At 46.0% G+C, this 22501-nt stretch overlaps 1 protein-coding gene across 2 annotated transcripts in view; it reads right to left on the reverse strand.

Annotated features, from left to right (window-relative positions):
* The window catches only part of GALNT16 (polypeptide N-acetylgalactosaminyltransferase 16), an 81284-nt gene that overhangs the window by 8122 nt on the left and 50661 nt on the right, over window positions 1-22501 (reverse strand). For both annotated transcript variants that reach the window (XM_076344805.1, XM_076344804.1), the window contains exons 5-14: window positions 20906-20971; window positions 19735-19856; window positions 17590-17677; window positions 16531-16615; window positions 15517-15620; window positions 11712-11838; window positions 10664-10756; window positions 8431-8514; window positions 7248-7389; window positions 5747-5863 (exon numbers count right to left, since the gene is read on the reverse strand). In XM_076344805.1, the coding sequence (XP_076200920.1) occupies window positions 5747-5863; window positions 7248-7389; window positions 8431-8514; window positions 10664-10756; window positions 11712-11838; window positions 15517-15620; window positions 16531-16615; window positions 17590-17677; window positions 19735-19856; window positions 20906-20971 (1028 nt within the window). The remainder of the gene's footprint in view (window positions 1-5746; window positions 5864-7247; window positions 7390-8430; window positions 8515-10663; window positions 10757-11711; window positions 11839-15516; window positions 15621-16530; window positions 16616-17589; window positions 17678-19734; window positions 19857-20905; window positions 20972-22501) is intronic.

A 22501-nucleotide genomic window follows, 5' to 3' on the forward strand; every position in this document is an offset into this window, starting at 1 on the left:
CACTTTGCCAGCACTGCTAGCCCTGACTGACAGGATACCACTGAAGGAGAGCTCTTTGTGCAGCAGGAAGAAGCTGGTTTTAATAGGCAAGGGGGCAGAGGAATGTAGTGATGATGGAGAGGAAGGTACAATGCAGTCTGTGCACTGTAATGCCATCACTAGCTGCTGCAACCCAATGCGTAGCTACACAGGTCCTAGAGCCATCTGGCTCTCATCTGGCAGAAGTCTCCCTGCAAACAGCTGAGGAAGAGTTAATACCATAAAGCAGCAGCTGTAATGATGGAGTGGAAGGCAGGAGGCCTTCTCCCCTGGAAAGCAGCACACTGTGCCGAGCTGGTTCAGTCTCTGCACAACAGCCTCCCCACCACTGTTTCCCAGGGTCACAGACACCTCAGTGAAGAGACTTTTGACCTTCTCCAAAGCACACCTAATGTGCAAAGGGAAACTCTTCCTTGCCCTCCACGCCCCCCCTCCACCTCTCTATACTTGTGAATTCCCAGCCTCCTCCTTTGCTTTCCTCTGTGCATGTGCTAGAGAATGCCCGCCAGCCATCTCTCCCACACGCCCCATAGCTCACCAGAAGACCCTGCTCTAAAGGAGTATGCTGTTATGAGATTTGAGATGGAGGACAAGGGCAATTACCAAGAGACACTGGTTTTCTTCTCCCCCCTAGCCATTCAGGAGAAAACTAGCACCACTGGGAGGCTCGTTCATGTTATTCCTCCAGATCAGAGACCCACTGCTGTGTCATCTCTCCATGCTGAGCAGGTACCCACTGTGACGTCTGTAGGGAGAGTCTACAGCAACAGACACAGCAGGACACCAGCAAACACTCACCAGAGCACATTTTCTGCTGCTAACAAACTACACCAAATCAATCAGCTTCTTAGTGAATCACACCACTGGAAAGCCCAGCGAGCGTTTCAAGTCATCCCGGATCCCTATGTTCAACAGAAAGTGGGGCGAGGATGGGGAAGGGGGAGGAGAAACGCTGAAAAGGTGACAGAATTGAATATAAGGCTCATCTGGGCTGCAGGGAGGTGCCATGCATGGAGCTATTATAAAGCATACTGACAGTAAAAGCCAAAGCAGGGCTCCTCATCTCACATGGAAGTGGCATTTTCAGAATGATGGATTCTACCCTTTCTGGTCAGAAACTGTGCTTTGCTGCCCTCTGTGAGATACCAGAGCAACTCCCCTGACTTCACCTGAACTTTTCACATGACGCCCCTGCCTGACTGCCAGACCACAGCATTACCAAGGACAGCCCAACGCCTAACCCTGTAGGGACACATCATATGTCAGACCCTTGAGAGTGGGCAGTAGGAATGGGTGGAAACAGGAGATAGGATGCTCATCTCCCACTGTCAGCCACCTCAGAGCTGGACAACTTAGTCTAAACTAGTCACCTGGTGACATACTTATGGAGGGGTCCAAGGTACAAGCACCTTCTGGGAGGGCCCAGCTTTCTCCACAGACCACAAGGGGAGCCTGGACAGCTAACTTTTAAATGACAGTGATGATGCCCATCTTTAGGAAAACCAAACAGACACCTCCTGCATACGCAGCCAAACATTAGAGGGAGTCCTTTCCTCTCCTACACCCAGACATTATGACTGGCCTGTACTTGGAAGGAAAGCTTTTGGAAGATATAAGCATTGCACAATCTGAAAAATTTTGGCTTGAAAATCTTCCTTGGTCTCCCTTTCTTGTGCAGATGGAGATAATACAGTTTACTGGTCACAGCAGGTTCGGAGTGGAGATGGAAAAATAAGAATCTGTATTTTCTTTGTAACACTGTGTCTTGATCCTCTTCCCCAGTGTCAACCAAAAATTTCCCCACTCTTTTGTAAAGCTCTCTCTCCATCTTTATTATCTATTGTTGTAAAGTACTTTGAGGTGACTGGATAGAGGCACTCCATGTGCAATTACTAAGAGAAAAGTCAGAAACAGCCCGTCCTCTTCTACCCAATATATACAAGAGCAGAAAGTATTTACACTAGTGTAATTTTTCAGGGTAATCAAAAGTCAGGTGCTTCCAGAACAGATAGGTTTTCACTCCTTCTCTTTTCTGATAGTCTATATAAAATTGCATTTGTCTGCACTTCAGGTAATATGATACACTGAGAAGCAAGGTGGGAAAAATTTCCCAATCATGTCTAAAGGCACACAGGACTTCAAACAGTGTTTGTCTCACAAGAAAACTTAGTGTCCTCATTTTCAGGCTGGGGTCACATTCCTTCAGCACATTTTAATGAAATATGGCTGTTTAATAGGATTTCTCAGCATGCTTCTTGTTCTGTTGGGAAATACTGTGCCAGTGTTTCTCATTTTCTTTCTCCTGTTTTAGTTTCTGACTCTCACTTTGCCTTCTATTTGTCCTCACTATAGTACAAATTAAAACGCCACTCCCACCGTCAGTCAGAGCCAAAACCAAAGCTAAAGGCAACAATTTATTGTGCATTCAACTAAAAAATGCTATTCTCCAAATAACATTATGGATAACATCCATCTGGTTTGAAATCTAGTTCTGATTATGCAGAATAGCTCTTGGCTGGTCTTCTGCTAGCGGTGCCAGCTGTTGCTGTTGAATGATCAACGGGATCATGGTGCCAAATAGATTTTGTTCCTGGTTCCTTTCAACCCAAGGGAGAATAGTCTGACAGAACCAAAAACCATCTAAATTTTGACCATTGTCTCGTATCCTCCTACTTGCAAAGTTCTAGACTTATTTTGAAGTAATACTCTAGATACAGCTCATAATACTGTAAAGTCTCCACTAGAGTATTACATATATGTTAGATGGACTGTTGTTAGCACTCAAAAATAACAACAAAATTATCTGCCCTGTGGACACGCTTAATGCACAACAGCTGTGTAGCATGGGCACAGATTCAGTATGTTTGAAAACAGAAAGCAACTTTAGGAGCTGTATGGTGCTGTCATAAGGATCTAACCAATCTGCTCTGGTGACACTAAAAAATGAAGCCCCATCTTGTGTCAGAAATCTTGCTTTTGCATCACTCAGACGTAGACATGAAGTCTAGATCCAGAAAAGTCGAAACGTCTTCTACCACAGGCCTCTGATGACAGTGACACCAGAGATGTTCAAAGATGGGCTTTTCATCATGCCGCCGTCTCCTCTTAAGATATTGTATGTGTGATGCACGTTGCCCAGGCTCACCCCCTTCGATTCAGACCACCTACTCGGGGCTTTTGCTTGCCACCTCCACCTCTCTGAAGTAGCTCAACTTCCCTTCCTCGACTCCCACTCAGCCCCTCTGACTTTCTGAGAAGCCCACTTGAACTGAGGAGTGGCTACACCCATGTGTAGTTTGAAAACACTGCTCTCCCCCCAGCACTCACACTTCGGGCTGTGAGTACCCATGGGGAGACAGGCAAGTTGCCTCCTTCAGAGGCAACTGAAGGAGTTTGTTCCCTCCAGCTTTGCTCTATCATTTCGCACTTCAAAGTTTCTACAGCAGTGGCCATTTCCTTGAAATTCAACCTCCCAAATATCAGGAGCTGGGCTTGGGTGACATCCTAGGCAGGGGGTTCTGCAAGCTGCCAACCCAGGAAGAACAAGACTCCCTCTCTGTCTTGGCTCTCTGTTGCCAGAAACACGCCTTGTCAGCCCAGACATAAACTCTCAGATGACCCCCATAAAAGTTGTTAGCTTCACTTTCCACTCTAGCTAGGACCCAGCAGAGAAAGAGTCAGTTCCCAAAGTAAGCAGAAAACATTGCGTTAGATGCAGGTGGCCCCTCTAGAAAAGAAATGGAGAAGAGAGAATGGGATAGTTTGCAAAGATGACTGACTTCAAGCTAATTAAAATCCAATGTCAGTATTAACAACAATTACTGTGTGTTTATGGAAGGAAGGGACCATAACAACGTTCCCCAAGAACACAACAAACTTGAGCATTGCAAGTAGAACTGGCTTTATAAGCAGAAATCTGAAATGGGCGTTTGGGACTTCCAAAAAAACCCCAACATTTCAGAGCATTTCAACCCAAATTAGATTAAAAATTCAAATGCACTTCTCCCACCTCATCCCTTCAGCCGCAAAGTAGTTTGGAATGGCAGCTGTGATTCAAATCAGTCTCTAATTATTTGAAATGCTTAAGCAAAATCCTTGCTTACAGTCAGTTGGCTAAATCATCTGCTAGCTCAAGTCCTTGATTTAAGTGCAGTTTGTTCACATAAGGTAATGGAAAACAACAGCTCACATCCTTAAGTGTGTGTGCATGTCTTTATAATGAGCCTGTATATAATCAACACATCAAGGCTCAATAAATCCTATTCCAGCAGCAGAATGAGCCTGCTTGTGTTAGTGTGGATTAATCTCTCTTCTGTCTAATAGGGCTTGTACTCCACCCCGCTTCAGGGGACCCTTGTCCTTCCATGACAGGGGAGGCGAGGAAAGACAGCTGATTTTGGCAGCTGCTAGGGTCCTCTCTGCTGCCAGGGAGGAAAATGTTGCAAGGCACCTAAGGGGAAGCAAAGTGACCTAATTACACAGCGAGGGGGTGAGTGATCACCAACAAGAAAAAGGAGCAGGCAAGCACAGCTCACCTGGGATATCCTTGCAAGGCTAATCTGAACTCAGAGTTTTCCCAGCGTATTCACGGTGACAACTCTTCAAGACATTTCTGCATTAACCAGCCCTCCAGAGGAAAGTCTACACAGGCTTTCCATAAATGGGCAAGACTGGATTTCAGTGCTTTCTTTCAGGAAGAACTACATTCAGAGATTCGTATAGCAATAAAAAGTACTGACAAAAGAGGATGCTGCTGAGGACTGGTAGCAGGCTGAGCCGTCTCCTACCTTTGGGCTATCAAAACAATAGATGTGTCAGAAAACACAGAGCCACCATAGCCTTAGATGACAGAAAATGTGTTCTGTTTTGGTGTAGAGGGAAGCACAGGAACTAGGGATAAAACAAGCCCAGTCCACTGTCTGCCAGTGCTATGTTGTCACCTGCTGTGTTTTGCCCAGTTCTGATAAAAAGGCACACACATCCCTGTGAGGGCACCCTGGCCATTGCAGAGGCCATCTCTTACCTTGTGCTGTAAGGCAAAATGACTTATGTGTCCTGACAGATCAGGGATGCAGATCTTGGAAACAGCATAAGAGTCACAGATCTGCATTTTGTTGGGAACACTGCATTTTGTTGGGAACACTGCTGCTGTGTATTTTTCCTCAGGGAGCAGTTTGGGTGGAACATACGGTGCTTTATGTCAGTCGGTATTTCTCGAATGAGTTGCACACACTCAGTTTTAGAGGTCTGTTCACATGTCCAAAGACAGCACAAAGAACACAGTTCTCTCACTTCTAAATAAGTAAACAAATGATAGTACACACCGCCCTTCCCTTGGGTATCTCAAAGCATTTGCTGCTTATCTACCCCTCTCTGATGCTGTGCTCCATCCATGCACTGATCCAGCTGAACATAAACGTATACAAGGAGTGAGGTCGGGGTGCTACTGAGCTGGAGCTAACCACACGGCCGAGGGCCCAGGCAGAGCAGACTCCCACACCCCAGTATGGGTCTGTGCTCCCCGCTTTGGTTCCGGGCAGTCTCATACATCCGAGCTTATGAAACACACCAGAGAGGGAGATGCAGAAGAATGGAAGGGCCTTTTATACACTTTGATAGTACTAGGTTTGCCCTTGCAGGCTGTGCTGATGTAGGAACACTGGTATGTAGCAATGGAGGGATTAAAAACAGGTGCACAGTTACCTACCTGTCTGCCATCTTTTTGATTGCAGGCTTCCAGTGTGATCTGAGAGCCAGTAGAGAAGGAAGTAATGGAAAGACACTTGTCCTGCTGTCTAATTACAGGGTCACTGAATACCCACTCCTTTGGCATAAGAAAAAGAAAGGTTCCATTAGGATCATAATGGTTATCAGATGAGGGAGAAAGTTTTTTCTATCAGGTATTTCAAAAACTTGTATCCTTTGTTCAACTCTTACCAAAGGCTCCCTGGGAAGACTATGACAGCAGTCTTCACCTGATCAGAAGTTTATGCTCAGGCTTGGTGCAGCATGACTATTTCAAAGCCTGCAGCTGGCTCCCCATACCATCTGAGCTGTCTGATTAACCTTGGATCCCATGGAACTCCCTGCTCTGCAGCTTTACAGGTTTAGGCCTACAAAGCAGGGAGGTCCCTGATCCCTGATTTACATGACATGCAACTGCTTCTGCATATATTTTACACAGCAGATATGTTCTGTAACAGGTATCTGGGACCTATAGACTGTCAAGTGAAGCAAAACACATGCAAGCATATCCACGGGCTAACATATATCACCAGCACACATAAAGCACAAGCCACTTCATTTTTCCCTCCTCTCACTAGATGGATACCTAACCCAATTAACTATTATTATTATACTTTCCCCAAGGAAGAAATACAAAATGCAATAAGTTTCAGAGATTTCAAACGGTAACGACATGGAACAATGAGTCAGATTAAATGGCATGTTGAACACTGGCTGCAAACTGGTTTCCAACAGTTAACAGATGTGAATATGTATTTTCTGGCATAAAATATCCTACTGTGACCCTTAACTTTCTCAAGCTGCTTCCCTGCTGCTTTCAGTCACCAAAAGAAGAGGCTGAGTGCAGATCATCAGATGGTATAAACCAGAACAGCTCCACTGCAGTTAGGAGAGCTGCACCAAATTACTGCAGCTGTGGTCTTAGCTATTTAAACTCTGTTTGGGCTTTATACTGAAACACATCTGTAAAACGGCACAATTCAAACCATCTGCAGCTACAGCTGAACCGGCAGACCAAGGAACGTTTCTGATCCTGGGAAAATCTCTTACCCACGTGCCAGGGTACTAGCCAAGCACATCCCAGGACCAGTTCTCATGGGTTGGACGGTGAAGCAGAGCACACGCAAGTGACAGTCTGAGTGGGAACAGCTACATGTTTCAAACCCTGGTTGCATGCCTACTGCACAGACTAGTCACACCCCTGAGCATTCAAGCGCTACCTGTTGTCTTTGAGTGATCAAACCCTTCCCACTCTATGCCTGACTGCTGGGTCTGTTGAGCCAACCGAGCTCTAAGAGATGGGCACAGCTTCTTTTTCTGCTTACTGTTAAAATCATTAACATGGCCAAATTCTTCTTCATTCACCTCTGTACAAACCCACCAAGGCCAGAGATGCCTTTTCATTCACCAGTAATAAAAAGGGCAGAAGCAGGAGCAAAGCACCAAACTGAAGCCTGCCTTACCTGAGTGACAGGTGGATTGTTCACTGTTCCTTTACAGATTCCCATGCCAGCCAATGTATTCCCTGTGGTATCCTGTGCCCGAGACTCCAGGCAGTTTCCTCTTTGTTTAATTATTCCTGGAATCAGCTCCTTTTCAGGAACCCTTGAAGTAAAATAACAATTGCATGGCATTTCGTACACAGAAATGTCCAAAGCACACACACATTTAGAAGGGCGTAACTGGTCCCTTACTGAAACATAGTCCCCTTTATTTGACAGAAAAAGAACAATACCATGCTACCTATCCACTGGAAATGCCTGGAGGAGGCGAAAGTCAATTAAGAACTTGGTCAGAGGGCGGGTACCCTTTTGTTTCAGAAGGCATAATGTGCTTTAGGTGCACCCCAAGCATTTCAGTGTGATGTCTCTTCTGAAAGAGGCCACTGACAGTAAAAAGCCATATCTACGCTGATTTATCCTGCTTCTGCCTCCCCCTTTTCCAGAGTCTTCCCCCCAGTGCTAGCACATATTCACTGTCTCCTTGGTAGCAATACAGGAAAGATCTGTCAGGGCCAGACTACAGCTGGATGTTTTAGCCTTGACCCATGTTAGCTGCAGACTTTGCTTGACTGAGATGTAAAGATATGTTGCCAGGGTGTGTTAGCTAGCAAGTGCTAACAACACAGCTCTACCCAGGCTACCTCCCAGCAGAGCAATGCCACAGCACTACTGCATCCTGACCTGTGGCAGGGGAAGCCACAGGCACAGCTGGTTCTGGCATTCACTGGGGCTTTCTCTGAACCACCCGCACCTCTGCACTGAGGCTGTCCAGCTCTACTTGGCTCAACTACCTCCAGGCAGAGCATCCAACAGGCAGAGACCAAGCCTTAACGGGGAGGGATGTAGTGCCCTGGCACATGCCTACACCCCACACCTCCGAAAACACCACTGTTGCACATCTCTGAGGGACAGCTGTATGGGACAGAGCAGAGGGCTCCCAGAGGCAGGAGCAACAAACCTTTTGCAGAGTTGTTGTGATGATACAAGCCAGGAAACCACAGGTTTCTCACCAAAAAGAAGAACAGAGGAAAACCTCTTCCAAGCATAAGTCTCTCTTTTGCCCACTGCCGCCAAGGCTCAGCTTCTTGTTGTGACCCACCTCCCAGATCCTTCAGAGATTTCTACAAGTGGAGAACTGACTCACTTGAGCTCAGGGTAGACATTCTCCAGATACCACTGGAAGGATTTACAGTTCAGTTTGCGTCGCTGCTCCACTCGGTCTGCAACACTGGAAACACAGGCAGGTTGTTGAGGATAAGGTAGTGAACAGGAGGGAGGGGAACAATGAAGATCGGCCAGGAGGTTTGTGGGAGACTATATGACTTTTCCCCCTTAACTCATTCTCCCACCTAGTTGTTGCTGCGTTCAGAGCACTAGCAGTGACCTGAGGTGAAACGGAGGAGAGAGGCAAATGGCAGGAAATAGAAAAGGAAGACATAAACACCTTCAGAGAGCAATTCCTGCACTTCCTTTGGCTCAAAACGATGGCAGGGCCCAGGTCTTACAGTGTTAAATAATACATTGCAGAAAAACTACTGTAGGACCATGAAAGTGTTTCTGCCTCTGGGTACCCCTGTAGAGGCATGCCATGAAACTTGCACAACCATCAGCCTCTGAAAAGGCCTAGAAAGTGTTGGTGCTCAGGTATATACAAATGGTTAATCTGTGTGCGCTAGAGGTGAGGGAACACAGCAGCAGCTCGAGGCTCTGGCTGGGTTTCAGACCTAAAGAACATAATTATTTGTTCTTAGGCAGTTTTGGGAAAGGGGAGGAGTATAAGGGGAAATGAACTCAGCATCCCGGTAACTGTCTGCTGCAGTAGTCCTCCCACTGCTGATTTGCTTGGCTTCAGCTGGCTGAAGAAGAGGACCTCCCTCAAGCAGTCCTACTGAGCAATGACACTAGGGACGGTGACACTCTCCTCTTCAAGCTGTACCCTTGCTCCTTGCCATCCTCAGCCCACAGAGGCCACTGTACTGCCCACACTTCAGGAGAATGTACTTAGATCCTATATTCACATCAAAATTGTGGGGAAGGAGGGTCCATTTTAGGCCCAGCTGACAGTGATGGTGTCAGAGGCATTTGCATTCTAAAATCTAGATTTAATGCAGGTTCACAGGACTGTTACTACAGGTCAAGAAATTGCCTGAAATCAAATCCTACAGCTCCGCTCCAGCTCTTATTCAGCCAATGCTGCCAGTAAAGCCACTAGGAAGTCTGTGTGAACAAGAAGTGCAGGCTTTGGCCCTAAAACACATTAGCAATATACCCATGTCCAATATGCAATAGTCTGGCTTCCTTCACAAGCAGTGGGGTTACTTGCTATTTGGCCCCAGCCCAGCTGCTGCTGTCAGCTCAAAGACAGATAAATTAGGTAGGCAAACCTATTTGTACAAAAATATGTAATGCATCATAAGAATAAAGCACAATGTACAACAAAAAAGTGTGTGTGGGTCAGACCAAATCTGCTTGTCATCAAATAAGCAGGAGATGCCTCATTACCCAGTGCATGTAGCTACACATTTGAGATACAACCACATTTGCCAAGTCCTCAAGCTGATACAGCAATAGCCACTTGTTCACAGGCAGATATAATCTGCAGATATAACCCACAGATATACACCACTCTGGGGATTTTTCACGTTTATTTGGGAGTTATAGGGTTTTGTCAGCACAGAGAGCAAGCTCTCCCCTCATCCCAGGTTTTGGTGTCCATCACTGATTTCTGGGTCACAAAGAATGCTTAAGCCCATAACAGTGAATCCCATGTGGCCTGGAGACAGCTTTAGCAAAGGTGCTGTAAGGAGCACAATTCTGCATAGAAGTGCGCTCAGCAGGTGCTTGAGACGAGTCACAACCAGATTGTGTTTCTAAATGACATGTCTCACCATTGGCCACGCTCTCTCCTGCCCTACAAACCAGGCAAACCACCCATTCACTCATCAGGAAAGAGGGGAGTGCACCAACTGCAACCCGCCCCATGTGCTAGCTAGCCGTGCTTGCCCCAGGATTCTGCATCCGCACAGGAACTTTGGATCAAGCTCTAGTAACTGCATAGCTCACATTTCCAGAGCAGTTGCATACTGTGGTAGAAAATATTCTTATCTATTCACTTAAAATGTCTGTCCTTTTAATTTCATTACAGATCCCTTCGGCCTTCTGCTAACAAATGATTTATGCAGGGTTACTGGGGGAAAAATAAAGTGAATTAGGATCAAACCTTGTTAGCCAGACACTCAAGCTGCAACCTCCCTGGCAAGCCAGCCATTCAGAGCATCTTTGTTTCCCACACTTCACCCCAGAGAAGATCCAAAAACTATTCCTTGCTAGCAAGGGGCTTACCAAAACCCTCCTACCGAGGTTTGGGGGCAGCTTACCTTCCAAATGCCTTCCCAATGGCAGATGGCCGGGCCTCATAGTAATACTGCTTGTATTCATCCATCCACACCTCTGCTGTGCGCTTGGTGTTCCTGCATGGGGATGAGGAGATGCTTTGCTGAGTGCTGCTGGAGAACCTGCCCTCCCAGCAAGCAGGCACTGGGTGGGCAGACCCAAGGCCTGTCTGCCAGGAGGGAGTGGGGGACAGTCCCAAACGTGAAACACAGTGGGCAGTACAGATGGATATAGATTGAATGTGTTAAATCTACAAAGCCTTGCAAGGATGCTTCAGTTCAGAAGGTAAAATTTTAACAGCCATAGTTTACCATAATTTTTTCACACACGCTTCCTCTGCAGAGACACCTGGACTGACTGTCACCACCACCCTGCTTTACAGTATTAGATTAGAATAATGCCACAGAATAATTCAGCTTGGAAAGCACCTCTAGGTATCACCTGGTCCGACCTCCTGCCCAAAGCAGACTAGCTTCAGGTTAGGTCATGTTGTTCAGGGTCTTGCCTGGTCGAGTTTTGAAATCTCCAAGGATGGAGATTTCACCACCTCTCTGGGGCCCTGTGCCAGTGCTTAACCGCTCTCATTGTGAAGCACTTTGTCTCATCTTTTTTCTCTTCCCATCTGTCCTGCAGTGGAAGTTGTCCTTAGGGCTTGTCTCAAAGCACATACAGCTCAGTAGGATCTCTGGACTCAAAAGCAGCTCAGAGACAACAAAAATGACTAAGCACTGCTGATACACAGGCACATGTCAGAGGGCAGTATCCACGAACGGTCAAGGTCTCTCTCTGGGGTACTGCTCCCCACCTCCATTGCACACTGAGGAAAAACAAGGCGCACTAATACAAACAACAGAGAGGGAACAGGTTTTGTTCACAGAAAACAGCAGCTCATCCTTCCCTTGAGAACAGATGCTCAGCCACAAGCTGTTCTCCTCTGTCATCAGGCAGAAAGACAACAAAGAATTCAGGCTTATTTAGACATGCCAAACATCAAGGTGGCCTGGCTGCTACCAGGAACTACCCAATACCTACTTGATGTAAGTCAGTGCGTTGCCCTCAGGGAAGTCATAGGGATGGCGCTTCCTGAACACGTGTCCCACTCGACTGCAGGGAACGATCTCCAAGCTGCCACCGCACATCCACACTCGGAAAGAGAGCTCTGGAAGAGACCCCAAGAGTCATACAGCTGCAGGCAGACCGGCAGCATTTCCAAGAAGGGCAACTTCAGCAGTATGCCTGAAAACCTTGCCCCTCTGCTCTAGATCTATTGCCTGCAACAGCAAAACCAGGAAAAGCAATGCCATGGTGAGAGTGGAAAAACTGTCCTCCCTTTGTTAAAATGGAGGCAACCCTTGCGGCTCAGAGACTTCCTAGCCTTTTCCAGTCCCACTCCTCTCCTTGGTCCCCCGAGCATTTCAGTGAGACACCTTTCCCTTTGACCAGGTCCTTGTGGTTGCTGTCAGGCCTTCAGGATGGCATTTGGCAACAGACTGAGATCACCCCCACATGCACCTTGTTTTGGACTTCTGTAACTCTCCAGCCTTGCACGTGGATGGAAGAAAAAAAGAAGAATTCACCATGTAAAGCAAATCATGTGAGGAAGAAAGAGCGTTTAGGAGACAAGGAGAAAGAAGAGAACAAGATGAGGGCATAGGAAGTGAGTCAATGTCTAGAGCAGAGTCCTCTCCCTCATACCTCCATGTTATCCATCCTACAGTATCTTGTTGTTCTTGCTCTCTTGGCTATGTTAATAAAAAAAAAGTGGATGACAGTTTGTCACCTGTTGCCTCTGCTGGGGGAGCTACTGAGAGCAGAAATCAGCCTAATAGTGTGACTATAAAAATATGGAGAGAACCCTGCTACTTGAAGAAATCCAGCTGGTCCTGAAGCTAAATTCAACATTTTGTTAAAGGATTAGAAGAACATGAAGCTTTGATGTACAGGCGCTTATTTGCATCACAGAAGAGATGTGATCTCGCTCAAGCTTACGGGTCTGTCCTCGCAAGTTTAATCAGTGCCACACCAGAGGGGTTTTCCACTTGCATTTCATGTGGCGGTGAGAAGAGAAGAAAAGAAGGAAAATGAAAATTAGCTGGGTAGTTTGGTAGTCCTTACCAAAAGGGCTTCAGATTGTGTAGACTGATTACTTCAAAAACTTTACACAGTTGGGATCTCCCTCCAGTAATGCCTGAATTGTGGGGCTCTGATGTTCAGAAATGAAAAAGAAATTATGTATCCAGATCTAATGGCTGTTTCAAAGCATGTACACATACTAACATCTTCCCAACCTTCATCTTTCTCCACAGCTTTCCTCTCTAGCTCCCGGGAAAGGTTGTTTAAACAGTGTGTTTTTGTGGGGGGAAGATGGTGTATTTAATCTAGCTTCTAAGTAAAAAAAACATTTTATTAGACTGTATTTTGTGGCATTTCTTACTAGCTCTTTTCTCTCCCTGACTCTTTCCTAGAGCTTATTATGTTCAGTCTCTTTTCAACAGGGAGTTCCAGCTTCGAAGAGAGGAAGGGCTTTAAAAACAAAAAAAAGGCCAAGACATAAGTTTCTGTCTGGTGGTGTGTCCAGCTGGCATTTACTCTCCGGGAACGAGGTTCTGACTCACTCCAGCCTATAACAAAAACAAAACTCTCAATCTAGCATGTGTAACTTAAAGTGATGTCCATCTCCCAAGAGAGGATTCCTCGTGCCATGTTGATATCTCAGGCACACAGACTGCATGTCCAGGTTTGTAAATTACAGAATTCTTTAAAGAAGGGGCAAAAGAATGCAGATTTTGGGCACAGAAGAGAAAATGGAGATCAAACATAGCTTATTAAGGACTTTCATCCATCCTCTGATGGAAAGCATAGGAGAACTTTTTGCTGTATATTTTCCAGGATGTGACCTAGTCCATATGTGTTTTAAATGACATAATCACTGTGGCTTTTCCCCATCACAGTGGAAAAAAAGGGGTTTACCAGCTCACATCCAGCTGGAAGGATATTTAGGCAGCTGGTAATTGCTGCCTGATCATTTCTGTGTACCTGCTGTGTGCATAGAACTTGACTGGCTCTGTGCCCTTCCCATACATTCTCTTATCCCGTTTCCTCACAGGAAAAAAGTTTCAAAGAAGTTTATTAAAAATGGCCTTCATGGGCAGGGAATGGCCCATCTCACCCACCAAAATTAGCCAGAACCATTCTCCCACCTCACCTGCAAATGGTGACCTTATCCAAGCAGTTCCTTTCCCACTCAAAATTGTAATTTGTAGTAAAAATAGTGTTTCAGAACATTATCAACATTTTTCCTTGATCACAAAATCTAATTTTCAATTAAGTATGGAAAACTTTTTTTAAGAGGGTAAATTAACCATTCTGACTATTTCAAGGAAAATTAATACTTTTTGTTGTCAAATACAGGTTGATCTCTACCCCTCTGCCATGCAACAGCAACAGGCTCGATGTAGAAGCCACTGGTTGATTCTGCTGAAGAGTGGAACAAAAGTTAGCTTTAAAAAAGAAAAACAGTCTGTTTTGGTTTTAAGATACCTTCCCATTGTCATCATCACAGTGGTGGTGTGGCAATGTGGCTCAGGGACAGGCCCCATTAAACAGAGCATTGTGCATTTAGCTTTGCCCTCTTAAGTGAAGAGTGGAGGTGCAGGATAAGAGACAAGTGATGGGAGACAACAAATTTACAGGCAGACCACACAACAAGGCAAAACTGGCAAGCCCTGTACACCTGGCCCAGTCCCACACAGCCTGGCCCAGCCACTGCCAGGCTTTACGAGAGCAATTTGAAGGAGAATGAAGCAATTCTGTGCAGGTTTTGATCAGCTCTACGTGCAAGAAGGGCTGTGGGTGCGCAGGTAATTTACTGCCACTTACGGCAGAGAGTTCTGCTTAGCATCAAGCTACTGACATACGCACCAAACAGCAGCACTGGGTTCCCAGGTGGGCAGAAGCAGACAACCAAAAGCCTAAAGAAGTATTCCTTCTCCATCTTTGGGGTTTACAGCTTTTACACAGTTGCAGCTCAGAGGCTGGCAGGATGGCCAAGTGGCTGGCTCTGCAGCTTGGGCCAGTGACAGCAAGGAGCTGAGTTTGGCTATGCAGGGGAGTCTGAGGGACACAGGAGAGGGGATCTTCATGCCTGGGTAAAGGCTGCCTGTTACTTCTGCCTACAGTGCATAGCTGATACTAATAGCACTGCTGAGATCCCAATGCAAGCCCCATTTAATGTCTCTTTTTAATTTCACAAATATCATAAAACTGAAGCAAGACCTCAGAAAACAGAGAACACAAACACTCATTATTAGATACTTTGTTTTAAAAAAGTGGTACCTTGATATTCTGTTATCAGCCAAAAATATTATTTCCTGGTTTCAGAGGGCATTTCAGAAAGAGGCAGCTCTCCCAGCTGTGTTCAGAGAAACAAAAGTTTCCTCTTCCTGACTATTTCTTTCTTTCTAATTGGTCCTCTGGGTGCTAGAAAACACCATGTAAATTCTTCTTTAAAGGGATTTATTTACAAATCTGTGACATTAATTTTTTGGCAGCGTTAGCTACAGAAAAGTCTATTTAAGTTGACTGCAAAACAGAGTAAGGCTTTTATCTCTTCAGCTCCACCTGCACCATTTCAAAATCCGGAATGCCCCGGATACTTTACTTTGCACAAAGCTGACAGCGGTACAATTCTGACCGACATGGGGATTACCTGACCATGTCCCTAGCCTTACATCGACATGCAGATCAGATCTCTCAAAAGGAGAGTTCTGGTAGGCAATGAAGACTGGGAAATGGTTCTGCTTTAGTGTTTCATTCCTCTGAAACACCCTAAACTTACCAAAATTTTCTCCTCCCCAGATGTCCATTTGAGTATCATATTTTCCCAGGTGGTTAAACCAGGACTTGTCGATCACAAAGATGCCTCCTGCTATGACAGGGGTTCTGGAAAAGAAAACACAAGCCCCCACAAAATAATCACATATATATGTAGCACCTCCATCCTCATTTTAGAGGGGGGACAATTTGTCCAGGTCTGACAAAACGTATCTCATTTAAAAGAGAAAAATAGTAGAGCTGGGACATGAACCTGCAGCAGGCTTCTGAGATCCCTCCTCACCAGATCATCCTCCTGCCCTTGTTAGATGGTCCTGCAAGCACTACGTGAGTAATTCTGTGTCTTTTGCATTTATACAAATATGCACAGTGTGAAGGAATGATAGGGGCACTGTCTGATGACTGTGTTCACCAAGTAGACACGGTGTGAGAGACTTTGCTGAATGTACTGCTCTGCTGTTAGCAAGCTGGTTGTTTCTGGAGTACAAAACAGAGGCTCACAAATTACACAGAGGAATTGAATGATACTTTTACGCTACAAACAGGGAGCTGTCTGCCTAAACAGGCAAGCACTGTGACTTTTTATATCAGGATTTGTCATGTTCTACATTCCTCAGAGCTGTGTACACAGCAGCAAGGCTGGCAATAACTGTTCCAGCCAACAGAGTCTGTTTTGTCCATAGACACGCATATTTAGGAGGGGAGGATAATTGTGTGCCCAAATTACTAGGCAAGATTCAGTTCCCAGGTCTGCTTTACACTTCCTGGGTGACTGTTTAGCTGCTTCATTCCTTAATTCTTCACCTGGAAGATGGAGGTAATTAAAAACCCCCATTAAAATTAAAAATCCCCAGAAGGGATTTCTGAGGCATTCAGAGTGTTGAGTGAGACCACAAAAACAAGAAGAGTTTGTCATCATCAGGTGAACACTGTGGCATTTTGTCCTCAGTAAGGCATACTGATGAAGGCTTAGTAAAGGCATTTGGAGGACTGTACACAGTCCATCAGAGACAGCTACCTTATAGACTGAGTTGGGTCTGTTCTGGACATCTTCTGCTCTATAGGAATCTGCTCCCACTTAAAGTGAAGGCTCCAGTCAAACCCTGAGAAGGAAAAAAACATGTCAAATAGGTTTTGTTATTGTTTTTCTACTAGCTTCAGTGATAGTCTCCACCTTTACGTCACAGGCTATCCCTACTTTCCTTCCCTGATCTCCCTCATGGTCTACCCAAAACGGCAAGAGTCTATCCTAATGTAGCTAAGAAGTCACCAGCTTCTGTCTTGGCATCCTCATCCTTTAGCATTACAGATCTCTGCTCAATTCCACTCCATATCTTCAGGACAGTGTTGTCAGTGTGAGATGTAACTGCATTTTGGCCAGTCTGTCTTACACCTCCCTGTCTGCCAAAGTTATGAGGCATTAATCAAAGGACTTTGTGGGATGTGATGTATTCTGGGAACAAAGGCCTGCAGATCACTGTAACCATCACCTCTTTCAAGACTAGCATTTATTTATAGATGGCCTGTGGTGGATAGCTGAGCACAGCACAGTCACTAACACTATACCATTGTTAAGGGTAGCCACAGAACGAGTAGCCTTTGGCAGGCAAGCAATGTGGCAGTGAACCCCAGCCATAGAAGAGGGAGAGGAGCACCAGGATCTGTGGGTGACCACAGGAACAGCTGCAAGGGTGTTCAGCTGCTAGGAGAGAGGTGCAAATGCTTTTCAGAAGATGCCATGAGATAGTCTGGCAGATAGGAGCAGCAGCTGGAAGTGCCTGGCAGACTCCAGTGTACATGTAGTGTAGGGAGGGCATGGTGATATGTTTAATCAGTTAATTAAACCCTGAAATTGCAAAATGTTGTGACAGTGATGCAAGCCTAAGAGGAAAACACTAGTTGGGTTTTGTTTTAACTCTGCAAAAGATCTGACTTTGCAAGTTGCAGGAAAAAGAGGACAGAGAACCCATCAGGAAAGAGCATCACTGTTTTCTTAGAAAGCTGAAGAGAATGTAAATTATCTTTTTCATGCACCATCCCTCAGGCCTAACTTACACAAGCTATTCATTATACCCACCTCCCCTCAGATCTGCTGATGCTGCCAGGTAGGCAAAATTATCCAGGCTGATAACATCAATGATTGGACTCACCACTCGGGTATAATCCTGAGGGAGAGAGAGAAAGGGGAAAAAAAAAAAAGAGTCAGGCTTTTCTTGAATGTCTGGCAAAGCTGCCAGAGATCAGAAAACACAAAGCTGCACATGTAAACCTTTGTCTGGCTTCTCCAGTACAGTTCTGGTAGCTGAGCAAGGGATCCGTGGCCACTACATCCAAACATGGAGATGGTGGGTATTAGCCAGCTGCACACCACGGATGTGGGGAATGGAGCCTGGGACCCCAACACCCAGGAGTGCTGCTAAGAAACAGCTCTTTATTTCCTGCCCAAGTCACAGGGCATGAATCCCAAAGGTTTTGTGCTTGGTTTTGATATCTACTGACAGCATACCTTCTGCTCAGCCATCCTTGAATTAACTCATTATCATCAGCCTAGAAATGATCAACCCACTAATAAAGCATCTTCCTAACAAGTACTATGAATCAAGACCCCACACTTAAGAATCATAGTGCAAACTGGAAAAAACATAATATTATAATATTAAGATATTGGGGGTACATTATTGACATTAAGGGGTATAGGTATTTAGAGTTTTTCTTTGTAATTCTTTTATTAAGTAGAAGTTAAGATTATAACAATTTTTCAACGTCATGAGACAGGACATTAAAGACAGTCTTGTGATAGCTGAAATATATGATAAAACAGAGCTGGCAATGCCACAAATACCGTCTTGTTATCGGACAGCTGCCAGCCTCCACGCCTTTCCTATCAAACCTTCATTTTGTGCCATGCAATAGTTCCTCCTGCTGTAGCGCATTTGGCCAGGATAGTACATCCTAGGTGAGAGCTATCATTCATGTTTATTCCCCACCGTGCTGTGATGGCTGCACAGCGAGAGTATATCTGCCCAGCCTGAGTCCCCCCAGCACCCACCCAGCAGCCTGGCGCTCCAGCCACTGCTCCAACCAGGCAGTGCTAGGACTGGGTAAGGCAAGATTGAAATCTGAACTAGGATGCACATCAGAAATGTAGGAAATAGGTCAGAAATAGGCTGACTTGAAATCTGCTCACTAAATAATACTGGAGTCAGCACCCAAGCTTTCACAACTTAGATCCTTCCTTGAAGGAACTAGTGGGTCCTTTCTGCTGAGGGACCCCTATGCTGCTGCTGCTGCAGCTTGACTTAAAGAGCAGTAGTAAAGTAAACATTTATGGGCTTCCGAGATGGAGGATTTATTGAGCAGGAATAAAAAGCAGAAGCTTTTAAGTTATCAATCCTGAAGTTTCACCTTCTTCTGCTCCTTCATATTAAGCCAAGCAGACATGAATGCAAGGCAGCATTAGAGCCTCCACCCCTTCTCCTCGGGCCCATTACTACATGGAACCCTCCTTTCAGAGGAGGGGATCAATCCCTGCCACTTGCAAGCATGGCTGTGACGTCTCCCATCACCTCTCCCCAGTTTGCTCTTACAGCAGAGCCATGTCTCCCCCTCCAGCCCTACAGTGCAGTCAGGGTGACAGCTGCTAATATTTCTGTCTCATTTTCACTCTTCTAGCCTCATGTCAATCCTTTCCCAAGTGAACCAGCAAAGGGACATCCCTGCACTCACAGGCAGCTCCTCTGTGCTAGGAAGCTGCCTGCATGCAGGTGGTGTGTGTTGGCAGCTCGGCGGGAGCATTAATGGAAGGAAAGCTTTGGCAGTGACAAGGCACAGGGGAGGGTCCAGCAGCAAGAAGGGAGATGGCAACCATGGAAAAGTTGCACAGTGTGTGCTGCCAAAGCGGCTACCCTATGTACAGGTGCACAGGACTAGGAAGCACAGCACCTGCAGGAGACCTGAGGTATAAGTTAGTGGTTCAAGTGTTCACTATTGCATCCCATCACTGAGCACCTCCTGCCCTGCCACATTAGCAGGAGAACATAGAAGCCTGTCAGGGATCTCTTGCCCATCTAGCTCAGGCTGTACCTTCCTCTGTGACAGCCTGCCTCAGGAGTTCCTAGGAATGCTGTCTTCACTGGCACTGCTGATGGCATGTGAGGGCAGAGGATCCACCAGCACAAGACAAATCAGGCCCATCCATTCCGGAGGGGGAGATGGTGCTCACCTCTTTCACTCTCTGAAGCATTGGCTGCAGCCACTCGCTGTTGACTTCACAGTGACTGTCCAAGAAGGTGAGGATGTCAGCGGTAGCCACTTCAGCTCCTCGTACCCGAGAGCGAATCAGCCCTACAATGAGGAAAGGACAGCAGAGGAGCAGGAAGGTTATGAAGGGAAACAGCTGAACCTCCTTCAGAAAATAAAATACTTTGTGTGGCCATTATAGGAGAAGAGCAGGTGGTTCTCCTATATCACACCTCCATCAGGAGTAGAGAGCAGCTTTAGCAGGGCATCCCTTAGGGGACACACTGCCAGCTGAGCCCTCCCAGCAGACAAATAATGACCTCACCTGTCACTTCTGTCCATGTCACTGAGCTTTCATCTGGTTCCTGCATTGATGATGTCCTCCTTCACTTCCAGCCCTCCTCACAGGTACCTTGCCTACTCGATGTCTCTCTCACCACTTCCATAGGACCAAGCTCTACTCTCTGCTTGTTGCCTTTCTTACTGCTTATCTGCTTTATTCCTACTTGTCCTTTATTCTGCCCTGCGGTCAGAGATGTCAACCTGGCTCTCAGATGTCTCCATACTTTCTTACAGACCATCCCACTACCTGGGATGCCCTTTGTGAACTGAGCAGTGACTCCCGTCTCCCTTTCCAGATCCTTGCTCCAGGCCTGCTGTGCACTGTCAGGTTTAGAAATAAGCCAGCACATGTGAGTCAAACTGAAGAGCAGCTGGGAAAGTCAGCATTACCATTTATGCACATAGGAGATATATGAGAAATAACTTTCCTTAATTGTATCTATTTATGATAGATATATGATTGTTTTTCCCTTTCCTACATCTCCTAGATGGCTTGACTCACTCTGAGTTTAAAAGGGTAAGACTTACATCTGCATCTATACTCATAAAGATCTTAAACTGCGGTCCTTGTTCTAGACAGGGCCTCTGGACACCACTTCTCATTATTTAAAGTATGAAATGAGAGCCCTGAAGCCTGAGGGTTGATAAGCCAGGTTCTCCCTCCACAGAGCCTCCAAACCAGGACACCAAACTCTTATACTGAAAAAACAAACTGTAACCATAAGAAACAACATGTAAGCAGCTGGCAAGCAAACAGGGCCATGTGGGAAAATCTGCAAAATCTTTGTACCTACAAAGTTTTCCACACTCACCTTCTCGCCGGGTGTTTCGTAGACACTTGACCTTTGGGATCTTGGTAAGGAGCTGGCAGTCCTCAGCTTAGGGAAGGCAAAAAAAACATTTGGCACACTTGCATGAATTATTTGATTTCAACAGAGAGCTCCAATTAACTGTTCTGCTTCTCCATGGGAGGGGAAATTCTGCTTTCACTTAACATCACATTAATCAGCCTGATGGCCTTAATCCTGTTGTCTAAAGAGTACACAGAAGAGCACTGCTTGCTTGCTGTCCTCCTCGGACAGCTGAGCCTGTGTTTCCTGATACTCTGAGCAGCCAGGCCTTCGCCCTCCTGCGCTCAGTGTTTCACAAGAACAACGGGGCATGCGCTGGCAACGTGGCACCAAGCACTGATGAAACGGAGAGACAGCAGGGAGCAAGGGCTGAAAATCACCAAAGTGCTAAGTAAAAGAAAGTCCTGTCATATACAGTGATTCCATCTGCTCTCTTTGCCTTTAGCGGCTCGTCTGGGCATTTCCCACCATTTGTTCTCGGGGCAGTTTCTGCTTGATTTTATTTAATAAAGGCCACAGGAATGTGACCTGCTTCCTTGGAGACACCATTGCACTAACACATGGATGCCTAACCGAGGGCTTCGCTGGCAGCTTGCCAGAAGCTCATGCCATCCCTCATTTACATTGCCCAAGGAAGATGACAGAGAGGAACAGCTACCGGCTCCATCCCAGCTGTACCAATGAGCACTGGGTCTTTAATTCTCTGTTATCCTCTTTCTATTCCTGCCCTAGCAGAGGTCACAGGAACAACAATTTCTAACTTGCTCTTTCCCCTTGCTCCACCAAGTTCACCCCAGTTTCCATGTTTATTGCTTATTCCTTTTCATGTCTCACACCTCCCCTTTCCCGCTGTCATCCTCCCACAGACTGAATGCTCTGGGGAGAACGCAAAGGCCATTAGCCGAAGTGCATCTCTTGGCATGTTCCTGCAGGAGCATTTCCATTCTCAAGGATACATGCAATCTGAAATAATGCTCTTGTGTGGGCACTTTGGCAGTTGCTGCATCATCCAAGTGAAGTGGCAGGTGCTCTTAATTACAGAGTACCGAAATTTTGCTGGACATCTGCTACAAGAGAAGGCAACACTCATCTTGGCAAAGTCACAACTTCAGGTAAGTACGAGAATCCTTATCAAGTCATTCACTCTCCAGGAGTGGAGCATATCATTCTGACTGTAACTACTTGCCAGAGCTTACAAACTCTCCGTATCTTTGGAGAAACCGAGGCGGATATTAAAGCAAAGCGTCAGACCTCAAACATGCGCTAAAGTGCCTCCATGCAGGTGCCTCAGGGGAGTAGCTGTATCCACAAATATCCAGCTGCCGGTGAGAAAAATGAGAGCTGTCAGAGGATGGGGCTTTTTAAAAATCTTTCCATTTACCAAGGAGCCTAAATGGGAGTTTCTGGCTGAGCCCTGTGCATACAGGTCCCAGAGATCCATCAGTGTTGATCTGGTACACTTTGGCCATTAAGAATTGAATTTCTAGATGCTGAATATGGGACATTTAGGACTGTTTGTTGGAGGTGCTCAGAAACACCCAACTCCAACAGCTGGGC

This window comes from Aptenodytes patagonicus, chromosome 7 (assembly GCF_965638725.1).
Source record: "Aptenodytes patagonicus chromosome 7, bAptPat1.pri.cur, whole genome shotgun sequence".
Lineage (NCBI taxonomy): Eukaryota > Metazoa > Chordata > Aves > Sphenisciformes > Spheniscidae > Aptenodytes > Aptenodytes patagonicus.